This window comes from Pyrgilauda ruficollis, unplaced genomic scaffold (genome assembly GCF_017590135.1).
Source record: "Pyrgilauda ruficollis isolate IOZ18807 unplaced genomic scaffold, ASM1759013v1 scaffold2, whole genome shotgun sequence".
Classification (NCBI taxonomy): Eukaryota; Metazoa; Chordata; class Aves; order Passeriformes; family Passeridae; genus Pyrgilauda; species Pyrgilauda ruficollis.
The window spans coordinates 18548477-18565498 of NW_024519206.1; the positions used below are offsets into that span (position 1 = coordinate 18548477).

General features: G+C 39.0%; 1 protein-coding gene across 1 annotated transcript in view; it reads left to right on the forward strand.

Annotated features, from left to right (window-relative positions):
* CMC1 (C-X9-C motif containing 1) overlaps positions 1 to 11942 on the forward strand; it is a 42212-nt gene extending 30270 nt beyond the window's left edge. The window contains exons 3-4 of the mRNA XM_041466252.1: positions 10322 to 10412; positions 11631 to 11942. Coding sequence (XP_041322186.1) covers positions 10322 to 10412; positions 11631 to 11745 — 206 coding nt within the window. The 3' untranslated portion in view covers positions 11746 to 11942. The remainder of the gene's footprint in view (positions 1 to 10321; positions 10413 to 11630) is intronic.
* Positions 11943 to 17022: the final 5080 nt, after the last annotated feature.

A 17022-nucleotide genomic window follows, 5' to 3' on the forward strand; every position in this document is an offset into this window, starting at 1 on the left:
CTGTTTTTGAGACATAGATATATTTTGCCTTTAGAGTTCAGCTGAAGAATCAGTCGCTGTGGGACAGAGGGAGGGGTGTTGTTTCTTTAAATCATCCGAACTTCTCAGCTGTCCCTGAGTGGCTCGGCAGCTCCCGAAGGAGGCGGGAGGATAGGCAGAGCTCTGCGCAGCTCAAGTTGGATGCACTTGTTTATATAAAAGCAGGCAGTGACAGACAGTAGCCATGGGGGAACTTGCATTTGTTCCAGTTCTGCCTCTTCCAGCGCCTGGTATGGTAACGCTTGATGTCAGGGATACTTACTGCAGGGTGGGAAGAAAATTAGATCAAGTCAGTCTTAAAGGAAGCAGTTGTTTAAAACCAGTGCAGTTTAACCAGGTGCCTGTGCTTGCTGGGCTTGCTTTACCTGAAGCCTTACAGAGAAGGTGATGCTTGCACTTGAATGTACTTGACAAGAACATTCCTCAAGCAGGTGTCTTTAGTGGACAAATCATTATTTACCCAAATAAAATGCTTCACAGCAATGTGCTTACTTTGCTTAAAAGGGTAGATTTTTGTAATTTCACTAGTAAGAAAAGGAGGTCTGCTTCTCTGGAAAAATTTGCCTGCCTAGCCCAGCAGATTGTCGTCTTTGAGCACTTAAATCTGCCTTGACTGACAAAGTAGTCGCTGTAAAGCCTTATACATAATAGTTATGCTCTTGCTGTTTCTCCTGTGTCCTCTGAGGACATAACCCTCTTGTGTACTGCTGTGCTCTGCCTGTCTTGCTTAGTCAGAAGCAGGAGGACTTGTCTCGTAGCTCTTACAGAGCTGGGTTGCTGGAATTTACTTAAAAACATGACAGTGTACTAGATTCCTGTGTGTTTGGGGCAAAATGTGTGCACACACATGTAGGTATGTGTGTACACTCATGCATACAGAAAATGCTGACAACTCTGTACATCCAGGATGGAAGATCAGGTCAGGATCAGATCAGGTCTATGGCACCAAAACTAACAAATAGATATATCTCTTTGTCATCTCTGCCAAAGCTCCTCTTGCTGTTACAGTCCAGGTTCTGTTGAAATTCTAGTGACTGAACGTATATTGCTAATGAATTCTGTCTTCCATAGTATTTCATCATTTAGCAATAGTCAGGAAAGCACTGCCTGACGTTTTAAGGTATATGTTCTTTTTGGACTCTGTGACTCTTAGGAAAACACTTTTCCTAGTCAAGTTTCATGTGTGCATTCAGTATTCATATGAAACTGAAAACCAACTTTAGTCTTTCCAGCTCTTGTCCCCAGGAAGACATTTTGATCAGATCTCATATGTGCAGGACATAAAATGAGCAGAGCTGACCAGCCCTTGTCCTAATGGCAGAACTAAATGCTCCTTAAAGTATCCTGAGATTGCACATATATGTTATTTTCAGAACTATTTTTTATAAAAACCCTCTTAATTACTTTAATCTGGCATATTTTTGTTAGTACTTTCAAGTATTTGTCTGGGATTTGTTAGTTGAACTGATTGGGTTGGCTTGAATTGCTGTGTTGGCTGTGTTCCTCAGCTTGTTTTATGTGTTTTTCTTAAACAAAACAATTATTCTCTCTCTTAAACTTTGCTTTTCAGTTCCATTCTGTTTCTTGGTGCTTATTATAAAATTGGAAAGAAAAGATGCAACGATATGCTGTAGATAAGGGTGGGTTATTTGGGACAGACAGAAGGGCTTCTCTGCTGTTACTTGAGGTTTTTGGTTATGCTTCTTAGAAACATCCACAATTCTCAGTCTGAATGGTAGCAGATTTTGAACTGCAGAACACATGTAGTGAGTCTGGTGAGAGGGGTTCCCCCTGCACAAGCCTCTGCATCACATGGGGATGGGACTGCATCTTCATGGTTCGTGGCTTCCATGAATGTGTTTGTCATTCCTTGATGGTAGTTTCTTAAGATCCTCTTTTTTTCCCCCACAAATTCTGTCTTTAATGATTGTTGGCTTTGAAAACAAGAGAAACCCTGCTAATATTTCTGTAATAAAAAGATCAGCAGCTGAGCAATGACTTCTGATTTAAATTAACTGATGTTAGAGGATCCCTATGTGTCTTAGATCAGTTTTCGGAACTGCTGTGGTATTGTGGTTTTAAAAAAAAACCCTATATGCTTTTTAAAATAATTTTTGAAGCAGAATGTTTAAATAGGCCATTGATTTCCTGTATTGATTTTAAAAGCTTGTTGTAAGCAGCTGACCAAACCTAGATCCTTGTGATATCAATGTATGCATAACATGAAAACTTTGGAGACTCTTGTTCCTAAGTAGGTAGGTGGCATTTACAGAGTGAGTAACTGGATGTTCTGAAAAAAACCCCAACCAACTCTCAAACATTTTTGATCTGTGTAGAGTGCCTTTTCTCCCTACTGCTCTGGCCTGTTTCTGTATCCAGCTGAGAGATACTTTGAGGCCAATTAATTTTTGCAGCAGGATTTTGAAAACCTGCTAATGAAAAAAGCACGCATGGTATGAAACAAATAACTACAATTGCAATAGTTGGGAGTTTAGCAGGACTTCAGTGGGCCAGGGCAGAGAGATTTTGAAGAAATCTAGGCTAGCATATACCTTTCTGGTTTCAGGAGATTTTTCCCCTCTTTCATCCTCTTGTTTTGGATGCTTGTCCATTTAGACCCCCCCATGTAAGGCATCCTAAGGGTTCCTAAGGGTTTTGAAGGGCATGTGAGAACTTTATGCTTCAAGGTATAAGCCAAGTTTACAGTTGATAAGGGTTAGGAAGAAACTTCATTTGAGAAGATGTTTTTCCATAATGTAGACCTTCTGACACAGTATTTTAAAGTAGCTATTACTGCCTTCTGAGAAAGATGGTGTACAGGACAAATAGGCCCTTTGATACAGTGTGTTATTTTCTCATCTCTAAATGTCCCCTAAAGCAAAGTCTTCAGATTTATTTCCAGGATATTGGTAAGATGCTTTCTTTATCCCAAGGCATTATGTTTAGACAAACAGTTTCTAGGTTTTTTTGGGAAACATTCTTCCTCTGCAGATCACAGTTGTGCTGTTCGCCTTCCTGGTGCTGTATGTTTGCCTTTCTCTGCTGCTGTGTGTTCACCTCAGTCATGAGATGAGGGACGTTTCTGCATTTCATTCTGGAGTGCCAGAGATGCTGCGGTCTGCTGGGGGATCCTCTGTTTGCACTCTTTAAGATAAAGCTGCTTTTCTATGCTGAGAATGCCCTGGAAAAGATTGGCCAGGAGGATGAATATCCCTTCCTTAAAATTCCTGAATTCCTGGGATTCTCTGCTCCCCAGTCCTGTATTGTATGCTAGTATGTATTGATCATCTCTCCTAGGACAGATGCCTGCAGCTAAAAAAGCTGAGATGGAGCAGATTTTGGGGAGCTGGTGATGAGCAGGAAAATGGAAAGTATATGATTTTTATGTTATAGCACATGAATATTTGCAGAGACAAAGTATTTGATCTGATAACAGAGGTTCACTTGAAAGAATCAAGGTTATTTTATGTCAATTTTCTCTTTGCCCTATATAAGATGCATTTAATTATTTCATGCTATCTCCTTCTATTCAAATTAATCTGCCTTATATATATTGTTGCTCAAATTACAATAATTCTTTAATCAGCTGTGTTATGCATGCCATAGAAGGCTAGGATAGGAAAGCTACTCCTAGCATACTGACGATGCGTGTATTTTATTTGTTGTTGTAATTTAAAAGTAAAATCAGAAATATTGATTTCTACTTGACTGGAGAGATGATTTAGTTTGAATATCAGACTGATCTTAATCAGGTGAGAATTAATTGAGTTGGAGGTATTAGATATTCAGTGATGTTAACTGAACCATGAGCAATCTACAGAGAAGCTTTCTTTTGTACTGTGTTGGAAATATCAAATAGCTCGTACTCTACAATGTAAAACAATCTCTTCATGTTCATGCTACTACTTCCTCTGGCTCAATAAATGCACCAGTAATCTGTTCTGTGCATACTGAGTCATCTTCAAAGTAACAAGCTAATGAATCATAATTTTATACAAAATTAAAAGCATTATAACTACCCTTAAAAATGTTGCTGGTAATGTTTTGGATCATTTAATGTTTTTCTGTACACCTTTTGCAAATTTAGGTTTTAAAATTTTGCCCTTGTTTAGATTTTAAAGGGAGCTGTTTCCTCCTCCTTCTACTATCACCCCCAAATCCCCATTGTTATTTGGGCATCTTTTCTCAGTGGTGGTACAGCCCAAGGAATGTCCAAAACACCGGACAAAACTTTTTTTTCTTTTTTTTTTTATTTTATGTAGAGGGGAAAAAAGCAACCCCAGAATCAGTCTGGTCTGGATCATGATGGAAGCTGGTTTGCTTTTTTTTTTTTATTTTAAGAGTGTGATAGCAGTATCATAAGTGTTGAGAAAATATAAATGGTGAGATAACACCTCTGTAGGACTTTCTCTTAAGTAGTAAAATTGTAAAGTCTTTAAATAAACGAGAGCCAGACCTGAGAGGATCAATTTATCTTGATAATGGGAAATATTTCATTTATGTTGTGTACAAGCACATCTGCAAAATAGATGCACAATTATAATTGATAAAACTACAGTTCCAACATTGTATGAAATGTACAACACTTCACAATATGAGACAATATGAAAGTGCCAAGTATTTTATAATCTGAATCTGCAAAAAATGAACTTTCAGAAATAGCCTTCACGCTACAAACAGTTCATACATTGAAAATAATGAGGATGATTCCTTGGTGTTATATCAACACAGTTTCCATCCAGCTGCTTGTCTGGAGGGAAGTCCCACTTTTTATTCTTCTCTTACTTTGCACATGGGAAGACTTTGATGTTTGTAGGAAGAAATAATTAACTATCTAATATTTTAAAATATTTTAAGTAAAGAGGAAAAATCCTTTAGAAATCTGCTACAAATATAGTCTAATGCTTGTTGTTCCTCTTTATTAAATTGCAAAAAAGCTACCACAACCTTTAGTTTGTTTTTAAGCTTGTGGCAGGACATACCATGGTTTTTTTTCATTAAGTCTTTCCTTTACATACACATAACTGAAACTTCAGCAGTCCAACACACCTACTCCACTATTTCATTTTGAATACAGCACAGTGAAGAAACCAGCTGAATTCTGTTTGAGTGTGGGATGGTATTGTAGGGTACATAATGAACACTTGCATCATAAATATGATGCCTTGTTTTTGTTGTTCACTGTTTGTAGTCCTGCAGACACTGAGATTAACAGTGTTAAATTTAACCTTGTCTGGTTTAATGGTGTGGAAAAAAATCATCATCTTTATTCTGCAGAGCTGTGCCTATGTCTTGTGCCAGATGTTGGTTTGTCCTTTTGACTCAAAATCCTACAAGTTTTATATTTTTGTCATAGGGAGCAAATATTTCTTGAATCTATGAATATGTTCTAAAGTTAAAATGGGCAGGACCCTGGCTTTTTATCTCTTTTTTTAAAATTAGGACTTGTATGTCCCAGGACATCTGTTGGTGGACCCCCACCAACTTTGTTGTAACTTTCTGGTAATGTATCTGACCTTTTCAAATTAATACTTTAGTATTAATTAATTAGCCTGTCTGACTGCTTGAATAGACAGGGAAATAATTTGTCCAGTCCTTACTCTGTGTTAAGTGAACTGTTAGCCAGTTTAACTTCATTTTCCATCTGCTTCTCATATTATCTTGTGGTAAAGTCATAAAACGGAGTTGGGGAAAAAGCAATTAGAAATGTTAAAGAAAAACATTCTTCTTAGATACTGGTTTTTCCAGCAAAGATTAGTGTGGACTGTAAAAATCTTTGTAAACAAAGTGTTCTTAACTGTGCCAGCCTAGCTAATTATCAAAAAAACCTTAATAAAAAGAGTGCTCTGTAACTTAAAGAAGTTTTTAATCAACCATCAAATATACTAAGTTGGGGACTCAAAACTAATTCTTCATGCCTCCAACATAATTTGTATGATTCTGTATCTGAAGGGAATTACAGAAAGACTTGGAATGGGATTTTTATTAAAAAAAAATGCGTGTCTGTCCAGCTTTATAGATAAATTAAGTAGGCTTTAAAAAGCTACTTTTTTGCTATTCTGTGACTTTATATATGTCAGGACCTAATTTCTCCTAGTTCTTTGTGTCGTGCTTTTTCAGGTGGGTAAGTTGGGATAGGAAGACCCAGTGAGATCCAGCTCTTGGATCCAGGGCAGTGCCACAGGCTCTGGAGGTGCCAGGGACTAAACTTAGCAGCTTCTCTGAGCTGCTCAGGGCCGGAGATGCTCCCTGCTGAAGAGTCAGTCCTTGGAAGGACTCACTCATCTCTGGCCTCAGCCAAAAAACCCTCCTGTCTCTCCTGAAAATGTGGTCTTCCCATCATAGGCAGATCCCCTGCACATGCCAGCATGCCATAGTGAGCAGGTGAGAACTGGCAAAACTGAATTGCTCTGTATTCAGACATGGCTGTTCAGCTTTTGTTCAGTTGACAGCAGACCTCTGTCTTGGCAAAGATACATTCAGGCCTTACAGACTTGGTTGATTTAGAAAAGGTACTAAATTGCAGGCTTACTTTAGCAGCTAAAATCTCTCAATGTGGCTGTAATGGCCAGAATGTAATGAGACTTAAAATTCTCTGAACTGCGACCAAAACTTATTTTGGATTTGCCTTGCAACAGAAATGCAAAGCTTTCTTCATGAGAGAAAAAGAAGAAATCCAGCCTCAAATCAATGTCGAGCTGTTCAGTGAAGTCTGTCTGAGCTGTACTCTTGAGAAGAGATCTTTGCTCCATGTGCATCCCCTTAGACAGAGCCTGTGGCACAGAGAGGAGCCTGTAGGGTAACCTATGTCAGATATGATGTCATGAACCATGACTGCTGCAGGTGAAAGGAGGGGTCTGTAGCCAGTTTCCGTGGTAACTGGTAGGAACCTGCAGCTTGCTGACGCAGTAGTGGATCTATGCTTGTCTGTGCACAGAGCAGTCAGTGATGGACATATGTAGCTGTCCTAGAAAAGCCTTGGCAAAGGGTTGATTTGATGGAGGGCAAGCTTTTTCAAACCCTTTCTTACAAGGCATTTTCTCTTCTGTGGTGTTGAGCTCTGTTCCTCAGTTTATTTGGCTTGTATTTGGAAATACTGGAGATAACTTTTATTGTTGGAAACATGACTTTCTTTTGTTTGCAATGAATTTGCAGACTGGCCCAAATTTACTTCTTGTTTTGCTCCTGCTTGAGGTTTTGTTTTGGTAGCTTGCTGCTTGTAGGAAGAAAGAAAATGTATCAGCCCATGAACTTCTAAAGCCATGGAAAGATATTTCCTGAAGTCATAAAGATAGTACCATACACAAGATTATGAAAAGATCAGTTCTTTCTATAATGTGCAGTGTATCAGGATGAAGGTTTGTTTGGATTCTTTAGTATTCTGATTACCTCTCATAGCTGCTAAAGTGTTAAATTACAATAGTTTTGTAATCCGATCCTGTGTATCTGCTCCTTTTGTGGTGTCTTGCTATGCATCCCGAAACTTTGGTCAACAACGCAGATATTGCTTGAATGAGGAATGACTAAGTCTTTCTAAGTCAGACATGGAGATTAATTCTTCGTTTGAGATATCTGCAACTATTGAGCACTACTTCTGACATTATTCTCCAAATTAGTAGTTTAAACACTTGTTTGTGCTGCTCAACCTTGACACATTTCATTTCATGGAAGAGTCATAGGATCATGGAATAAGCTGAGTTGGAAGAGACCCATCAGGATCATCAAGTCCAACTCCTGGCCCTATGCAGAACACTCCTATCACACTGTGCCTGAGACCATTGTTGAAATGCTTCCTGAACTCAGGCAAGTTTGGTGCTGTGACCATTTCCCTGGGGGCTTGTTACAGTGCCCAGCAACCCTCTGGGTGGATATCTTTTCCTGGTAGCAAACCTAAACTAGCCCTGACCCAGCTTCATGCCATTTCCTTGAGGAGAGTGAAAAGATTGGTACTTGCCCCTCTGTGAGCAAGACAAAGCACAATTAAAAATAAAAAAAAACAACAAAACATTCTCCAGATCCTGAAAGGTTTCTGGTAAGTATCTATAACTAAGTCTGTCTTGCACTCCTTACATGACTGCCAAACAGAAGAGATGGATAATCAAGTTTTGTGTGCTCATATAAGGAAGCCTAATATGCTTTAACCTTCTTTCTTCCTCTCTGTTGTTAAGCATCAGTAATGTTAAAGCTAAACAGCTGGAAGCAGTTTTATCACTTTGCAACAGTGCCTGGCCGTGTACCACAGGCAGGGCCTTCTGAAGCCAGGGAATGCTGGCAATTGCAGTTCAGGCTTTTTTTCTTCACTGGGACATCACGCCTTTAACCAATCAAGACTGGTGAGTTAACAAGTGAGAGGGACCTCCTGTTGTCTTCAGTGGTTTTTTACTTCACAGCTTCCAGAAGAAATGATTACTACTACAAAAAAAAAAAAAAAAAAACAAAACCCAACCCAAAACCTCAGCACAGCACTTAAAGAAGTGCCTGTAGAGAGTATAAATCATGTTAGACAGACCAAAACCTTTCAAAAGCTTTGTATATTTTTCCCACAAAAAAAAAAAAAAAAAGGTCATTTTTAGAAATGTACTAATAGGTATGATTTTTCTGGTGTAGGAATAGTCAATAAAAATAGTCCAGAAAAGAAGAAATGTCAGATTCACCCTTTAAAACCAAGAAATTATTCTGATAACCTAATAACACATTTGCCTTGTTCTGAGTTTAAACTGCTTAGTAGACTTGAGCTGTCTTGGTGTTTCGTCAAAGCTGTGCTTATGCATTTGGGTGACTTTAAAACACATAGATCTTAGAAACTGGGTGTGGTTGTTAATAGATACCTTTGAGCACAAGTTACAGTGTCTTCCCAGCTGGTAATTAACTGGTTAACTTAAACCCATTTTCTGCACACTCTCATCTGGTTTTCATGTAGGGTGTGGTGGAGTTGCCAGTGTGTAATGCTGTGTGCTGGGCTGGAGAAGGTTTTTGAATGTTCATCAGTAAATAATATGGTTGAAGTAGGTAAGAAGTCAGTTCTTTGCAAAGTTTCACAGTTTGAGGACACTGAAATCTGTCATCGCCACTTTCAGCAAACACTTCCTTGTCTTGTAAATTATTTTCGTGAAAGCCTAATTAATAATAGCTGTGGACAAGCAGATTAATCTCACCTAGGGATTGCCTGCAGCTGTTGGATCACTTTCTCAAAATCTTGCCAGTAGTGTCCAGGATCCTAGGAGGTAGGTAGGTTTGGTTCCACTGAGGTCTGCAATTGCTTAATGCCCATTTCAGCATCTGCTATGAGCAAAGGACAGGAGTGCTGCCATTATAGGCACAAATCTCTTCTTTCTTGTTTATTTAAGTCTTGATGTACCTATACACTGAGCCTAGGTAATGTGATTTAGCTGTTGTGTGATGTAGTACCATTAAGTTTTGATGTTACTAGATCAGCTGTACATTTTGCTAAATATGTGCAAGAAAATAATTTTTGTATGCCCTATATTTGCTGGATATTAAATCATTACCAGGAAGACATTAGAGGAGGATAAATGGATGGAATTCTGGAAGGGGATGTGGTAGGGGTGAACCTTGTTCTTGATCTGGCTGCTGATTGATCGTGGACACATGGCTTCCTTATTCTCTCTCTCTTTCTCTCTCTTTTCCATCTGCTAAATGTAGCTGATTTCCTCTCAGAACAGTTTGAAATCTCCTGATAGAAACAACAGCCAATTCTTATCTAGGGTTATTATTCAGTGAAACATCTGTACAGGGACTTGGATGTATTTTCTGAAAATGGTATCTTTGCTGGTAACAATGAGGCATAATTTTAGTTACTCCCAGATAAACCCCATGTCCTTAGCCATGACTTTGCTGTTCTGTTTTAGTGTCTCACTGACTTGTTTTCAAGTCTTAAGATCCTTAAAACAGACCAGGTACTTTCACTTCATTGAGCAACTTCATTGTTCTTGAATGCCAGATATGTAGGTGGTAGCCCTGAGCAGAGCATGTGAAAAGCAGGCACAAGAATCATGGATTTGCTGCAAGAATAACTTCAGAAATGGTATTAGCAACAGCAATGTGTGTGTGAATGTGCTACATGATAAGGGGAGAATCCCAGTTAAAGTGTTGTTGCTAAACAAGTGACAAAGACCTTGCAAACAGTATGAGAATCTGGGCCAACTATGGTTATGTTAATAATAAATCAGATCTGGTCTGCTACTTCCTACACATAAGGTTTTTTCACCTATTGTTATTTTTCTAACTTCAATTTAGTTTGTGTGTGTTTTTTTTTCCCCAGCATTTACTAAATGCTGTCAAGAAACTGGTGTTCTGATGGTGGTGAAGTGTCGGCAGGAGAACACAGCACTGAAGGACTGTCTGGTTGGCTAGTAAGTCCCTCGTGAGTTTTTGCTGGGTTTTTGTGCATGGCCTGTACTAATCTAGAGATGTTAACTATTCTGAAAAGGGCTGTGCAGGGTTAGGGACTTGGATGTATTTTCTGAAAATGGTATCTTTGCTTTATTAAAACCGTGCTGGTCAGGGCTCTGACAAGATTTTGTTTACCATATGAATATATGGCTACAGAGACTCTCTTCTTGATTCACCTGGGGGCAGATTTCAGCCCAGAGAATCTGCAGCCCATTATTTCCTCTGGTACATCACAGATGTGGGGATAGGGGTGCACAGTGAAGCTTCTTCGTAATGTTAGTGAGACAGGATAAGTTGGTTTTAATTTTGCTTCTATTTTCTAAGATTTAGTCTGTCTTGAAAGTGTCCTGCTGTTATGAAGAGCAGTAGCAGGAGCAATGGGAAATTGTTATATATGAGAGGTCAACTCAATGCCATGGTGGATTGAAGCATCTTTTTTGGAAGTCCTAATTTACCCCCACTGCCATTAGGCTGAAGTGTTAGATTCTTGAATTTCCCAGGGTGAGGGCTGCGAAGTTTTTGAGTTTGACTGGGGGAAAAATGAGGTTGATTTTTGGTGTGTCCTGCTTTCTTAAACCAGCAATTTAGATTAAAAATAAATGCCTTTGAACTAGTGACAGTTACTCTCAAGTATTTAGGAACTGATGAAAAAAAACATGTGCAGCCAGGCAAGAATTTAGGCCTAAGTGCAGTCAGAACTTGCTGGAGTTACTCAGTTTTATTTATCTGTCCCTTCACCTTTTGAAAAAAAAAATAAACAAAATGCTTCTGACAAAAAAAAGTTTATAGTGTTGAATAGTTATACTTCAAAAAATTATGAGAGAAAGAAATTTAATGTAATGATCAAGGACCATTAAATCTACTGTTAAAGACATACACTTGAACCTATTCCCAGTAGTTACTTGGACGCATTGAAAAAATAAGTCATCTCCAGCAGCTTCCCATACTGAGGAGGGTCACTGCAAATGAGCTCTTCAGCTTAACTTAAATGCCAAATGTGTTTCCCTTTTTCTGCCTTTTCTCTTGGTGGCTTCACTACAGAGGCTTGAAAAGGAAAGTTATTTAAGGCAGACAAGTTTTCTTTGGGTCTGGAAGGAAGATCAGTTATGAGTGGTACTTGTGCAATATCTGTTCAATATTCCGAGATGAAAAACAATATGTATTTTTCTGTCTTGTAGCTATTCTGATCCATCATTCTATGAAGAATGCAAAGCAGAATATTTGAAGCAAAGAGAAGAATACAGAGCAACTGGAATTAAGAAAAAAAGACAGAAGTATACTCCAAATGTGTGATTAAAACTTAAAATGAACTTTTTTTATATGCAATTTGGATTTCACTTGATTTAAACAGACTTAAATTGTCTGTACCACTCTGTGTGGAGTTTAACTGAAATACACAAAATGAGATGAATGGAGAATAAAATAATGTCTGAAATTAAGAGTCAACTTTAAAACTTTTCGTAATTAAAGATCTAGAGCATGCCGTCACAGTTTGCAGGAGAGGTTGCAAAGGTGTGTTCCTCTGTCTGGACCTGAGACTTTGTTACCACTGTACAATTTGAGTTTACAATTCCAGCATGTCCATTTGGAATTTAAAGCCTATATCTAGCTACATGAGCCAGGCTACATAAAAACTTAGGGGTGAATAATTTAAGTGGTACTAACTGATCACAGATTGGTGGTCTGTTAGTCGCCACCTGAAGCTGACTGTGTATGGAGATGCCCTTACTAGAAGAGAAGGGTGGCAAATGCAGAATAGCTACTCAGACCAATGTGAATTACCCTTTTCATCAAAATGTTGTCAGATGAGGGCCTGCCAGTACTTGTGTCTGCACCGTAACTCATTTTTAAGTCTACACTGTGACTCACTTTCAAGCCTACACTGTCAGAAGGGATGGATGCCTTGTGCTTTTGCGTGGCCCAGATTGATCATTTCAACTCTAGGGGAGAAAGTACTCTCATCCAGACCTTCCTTGAGAACAGGGAGTAAGCTGCCATGCTTCAGGAGTGAGTGAGTGACCACATTTGCAAAATTGTTCCAGGCAGAGGTGAGTAAACAACTAATCCAGGCACAGAAGATGCAGATCACCTTGCAGGAACTAAGCAGGTCCCTAATTTAAAAAGAGCACACAATCAATCTTTTGTGTACTGATACTTGAAGATGCTTAATTGTGGTTAATTAAATTATTAAGAAAACAATTGTAATTACTTAAATGGCTTCACTTAGAGATACTAATATCAAGTTTTAGAAACTATCTTGAAGTATTGTCCAAACATTATGAAATAAAACGGAATTCTTTAAAAGCACGGAAAGGCTGCAATTAAACTTGGTAACTTTAATGCCCTGCTTGAAGAAGAAAAGTGTAGGAGTAGGATTTGATACTGTTCCATTAGAAGAGGCAACATTTTACTTATTTTAATACTGTTTCACCACAAACAGTATTCTGCTATATCTCTGACACGTGTATAAAGGACTTAATGCTGCATGTTAGTCATTGCCCTTTATTCTGTGCCTGTTACTGGAATAATCATTAATAATGTTGCTTCAGTAGATTGGGTGGAGGACTGGACTTGTGAGTGGCAAACTGAAAAGATGTGTAGCATTCTGCCTTGTTAGACAAACCTAAGTGGCATGCAGCTTTAAAAGTAGCCACCTTGAAACAGCTTATGTGGAACAGTGTCCTACACATGTTCTTGGCTTCTTATCTCAAGCATTTTGGAAAACAAAATATTCCTAATTAGTTGGTTTGCTGTATTTTTAAAATAGATGGTGACATATGTTTTTAATGACAATTACTGTTCTTTTGTTCCGCTATGAAAGTCTGCTATATTTTCAAGCTCTGGAAAGCCAGCCTGGGTGTTTGGAAGTGTTGGCAAAAGCCTTTCCCCAGAGGATTGGGGTGGGAGTGAGCATTCTCTTAGGGGCAGTACTGGCTGCTGCCAGTGGTGCGTGCCTGCACCGAGGGCTCACCTGGGTCATACTCAGCTGTGACTCAGGTCTGAGTCAGGCAAAAGCACCAGCAACAGAGGTCTCCTTTTCTGGCTCAGCAGAAACTGTATGCAGCAGGTGAGGGGGAGCCCCAGTGCAGTGACCAGGACGGCAGAGGAGGAATGGATGTGTGGAATGGAACAAAGCTGAGGCGAACCTGCAGGTATCGTTCCCCACCCTTCAGTACAGGCTGTATGTGAACAGCAGCCACAGCTCACACCTGCACTGATGTCACACCTGAAATTCCGTGTACTGAATGGTACTGTCAGCAGTTTATTTCTATTTTCCTACATCTGGATTACTGGAGCTCCTCTGTTTACTCTGGTATGCACTCAAAGCAGGGATTGGCCCTTGGATCGTGCATCAGCTTCCTCTAATATACCTCTGGCCTTAATGTGATGTTCCCTAGTTTTGAAATCTTGGTTTCACACTTTTCATTTTCTTAGTACCTTGTGCATATTCTGTACTTGAATTGCATTTACATCTTTTATTTAAAGTTTAAATGAAAGAATGAGTACCATGACATGACAAACTCATACCACTAAATTACTTTCAGTTTTGGTTTTGTCTCAGCCGTAAACTCTCCTTCCTACTCAGATTAACTGGAGGCAGCCCTGGATTCTAATCAGTGTAAGAAAACACAGCACAGGGCCTATCTGTCCTCTTCAGAGCACTTGGCAGGCACCCAAGACACCCCTGTTTTTCACTGGAGGCTGCACTCTCTGGCTGTATGCAAGGTCTCTTCGAAATCCTGAGGGGAACCCCCTAAAAATGGAAGATAGGAGAGGAAAGAGGGAGAAGGTGTCATGTATAAATTTAAAAGTTTGCCTTCAGAGAGTAAAACCCAAACTTGGAGGGAAGATGAGGGGCAGTTTGTAATGCACAGGGTTTTCAAAGGGCAGTGGAACAGCCACTGCAGTCTGAGACATCACCCAGAAATTAACCTGCAAGCCAGAAACCCATTCTGCTTCACATTTAGTATAGCCATACTCCTCCTCAGGTAATTCCTGCAAGTAATTCCTCCATCCTGTTTACTCTGCTGATCAAAAAATGGTCAAATACACTTGCAATGTAAGTGTTCCACCTAGTTAAAAATTGGTTCAGTAACAGTAAGCACCTGGGTATTTCTTTCATATGTTTCTTCCTAGATCAGATACTCAAACGTGATCATCTTACCACTTTAATTATTGTATCTTAATGTTTGACTTGATCTCTTCCATCTTAAAATACAATTAAATTCATTTTGCTGGACAGTTACCACACAGGGTGGGTTTTTTTTTAATGGTCCAACTGCAACTCAGTTAAAATCAGTGTTTTACTGCTGGTCATAAAAAAATAAAATGCTTTCATCGACTGCCTTATGTTCTTACAATTGCAAGTAGTAACACCATTCTCCCTAAAGAAAGGGTCAAAAGCCTGAAAAAAACCCTCAAAAAAATAATAAAACTGAAAAAAAAAATCAAACCCCCATATGCCCTTTTTTACACTTAAACTACACAGAGAATCAGGGAAATCCCTTACACCTCTGTGACCACTGTCCTTCGCAGGGCCTGTCTGGAGATCAGAAGACAATAGAGGTGTCAGTCAGGCAGCAGAGCTCTTCACTCTTCCTTTACCAGCCCACAGCATCATTAAAGCTGCAGTTGTCTCGGCACAGGAGTGGCAAAGGCTGCTGCAAGTTGGTTTTGGAAGAAAATTCAATCTGCTTTATCCCACAAGTATAGTTCATGTAATACTTACACAGGCCTGTGGTTTTTTTTACTTGGAATGGGTATTGTTTTACTGTAACTCCACCATATGTCTTGTGCTGCTCTTGTCTTTTTCCAGCTGTAAAAATTGGACAATGCATCACAGCTAATTTGGGGGCTTGCTTTCTTCAGTATGGCTAGTTCACAGGTGGGAAAAACTGATCAGCTGGACACCACTAAACTGGCAGGGAAACTTAAAACTACCAGATTTTAAAAATATTTAAAATTGACCAAACAATGCAAGTTTACATAGAAGTTATTAGAATGTTCATCCAACTCACCAAATACCCAAATACATAATCATCAGGTTGCCATTTGATCATGTAAATGTGCAAAGCACCAACCTCCTCCTGCCCCAAAAGCTTTCATTTCTGTTAAATGGAGACAGTGCTTTCTTCAATTAAAAATTGTCAAATTGGTGGAGGTTTTAAAATGTTAAAATTTTGCATTCAAGTTAAAATTTTCTTGGGTCATTTGACATAATTATTTGAGAACTTTGGTCCTTACTATATGCAATTTTACAGTTTTATGTAACACATCCACACTAACACCAGAACCCCGTTATTACAGCTACTTCTCCATGTAATTTGCTGTCACTGATGAAAAGATTCCACTTCTGAAAATGGAAAAAGCACTGTAAGCCACTAGTGGCATGGATTTAAATGACTTTTCCATCTTCAGTAGAAATCTGATTGTAAGCTTCAGACCCAACAGATGCTTCACAAGCCAGCAACCTCCCAGGTGATTCCAAATCTGGGGACTTCCTTTTCAAATGTTACAGCCTGGACATGGCAGTGAGTGATTGGATTGGAAATGCTGCCTGCAGCAAAGTCTCTGGCATCAGTCCCTTTTCTCCCTAGTTAGCAGCAGCACTCCTGAAGTCCCTCTCATCAAACATTGCTGCCCCTTCTCCACCCTGGGAAGAGCACAGAATATAAACCAAGGGTCAAATGCAAAACCTGGAAATTCTCAGGCTCTGCACAGAAAATCTTAATTTTAATTTCATACAGGACAGGACAGGCTGACTGGGAACCTTTTGACACAAGTAGTCAAAGGTAACAATCCTTCAGATTTCAACATCCAGGAGGATACTTCTCCCTGAAGATGCTGAAGCAGGCTACAGCAGATGGCTGATTTTTTCCCTTGAGTCAAAGCAATGAACCTCAAATCTAATTGTATTTGGAATAACATTTACACACAATAAAGGAATTAAAACTTCAGCAAAAAATTTTGTGCCAAATATGGAAAGGAGATTTGTTAGTGAAACCAATTTCAAACAAAAATAAATTTATTTAATATCTTACACAGTAGCATTCCTTCATTGCACAAATAATATTAATGCCTGTTGAATATGACATTCCTTAATAAAAAACCTCTGTAATACTGAGGTGGGGGACCCCAAAAGTAAACTACATTAGAACTAGGTACCATATAGCTTATGCAGCCATATGAGAAATGCTTTCTTTGTTATTACATAGGTAGTTGGTTCTATCAGCTAAAGCCTAGTGACTTGGATTTGTTTTATGCATATTGGATTTTGTTCTATTACTTTCCAAGAGATTGTACTCCCCTGAGTCAGCTGTGTTCATTGGTCAGAATAAATTCCAGCATCTGACACCATTTCCATTAATCACAGACAAGCCAGTATACGTGAGCAAGATAATAGAAAGATAAAAACAATATCTGGTGAATGGGAAACATTGTTTATGTATGCTGTTTGTATGACAGGAGAAGGTATCTGGAAGGCATTGTTTTTGCCTTTGATAGACAAAGTGAAAGATGGGCTCTGTCTGAAGTACTTACTGTGCAGGGAGAGTGTCTGGAACGACACAG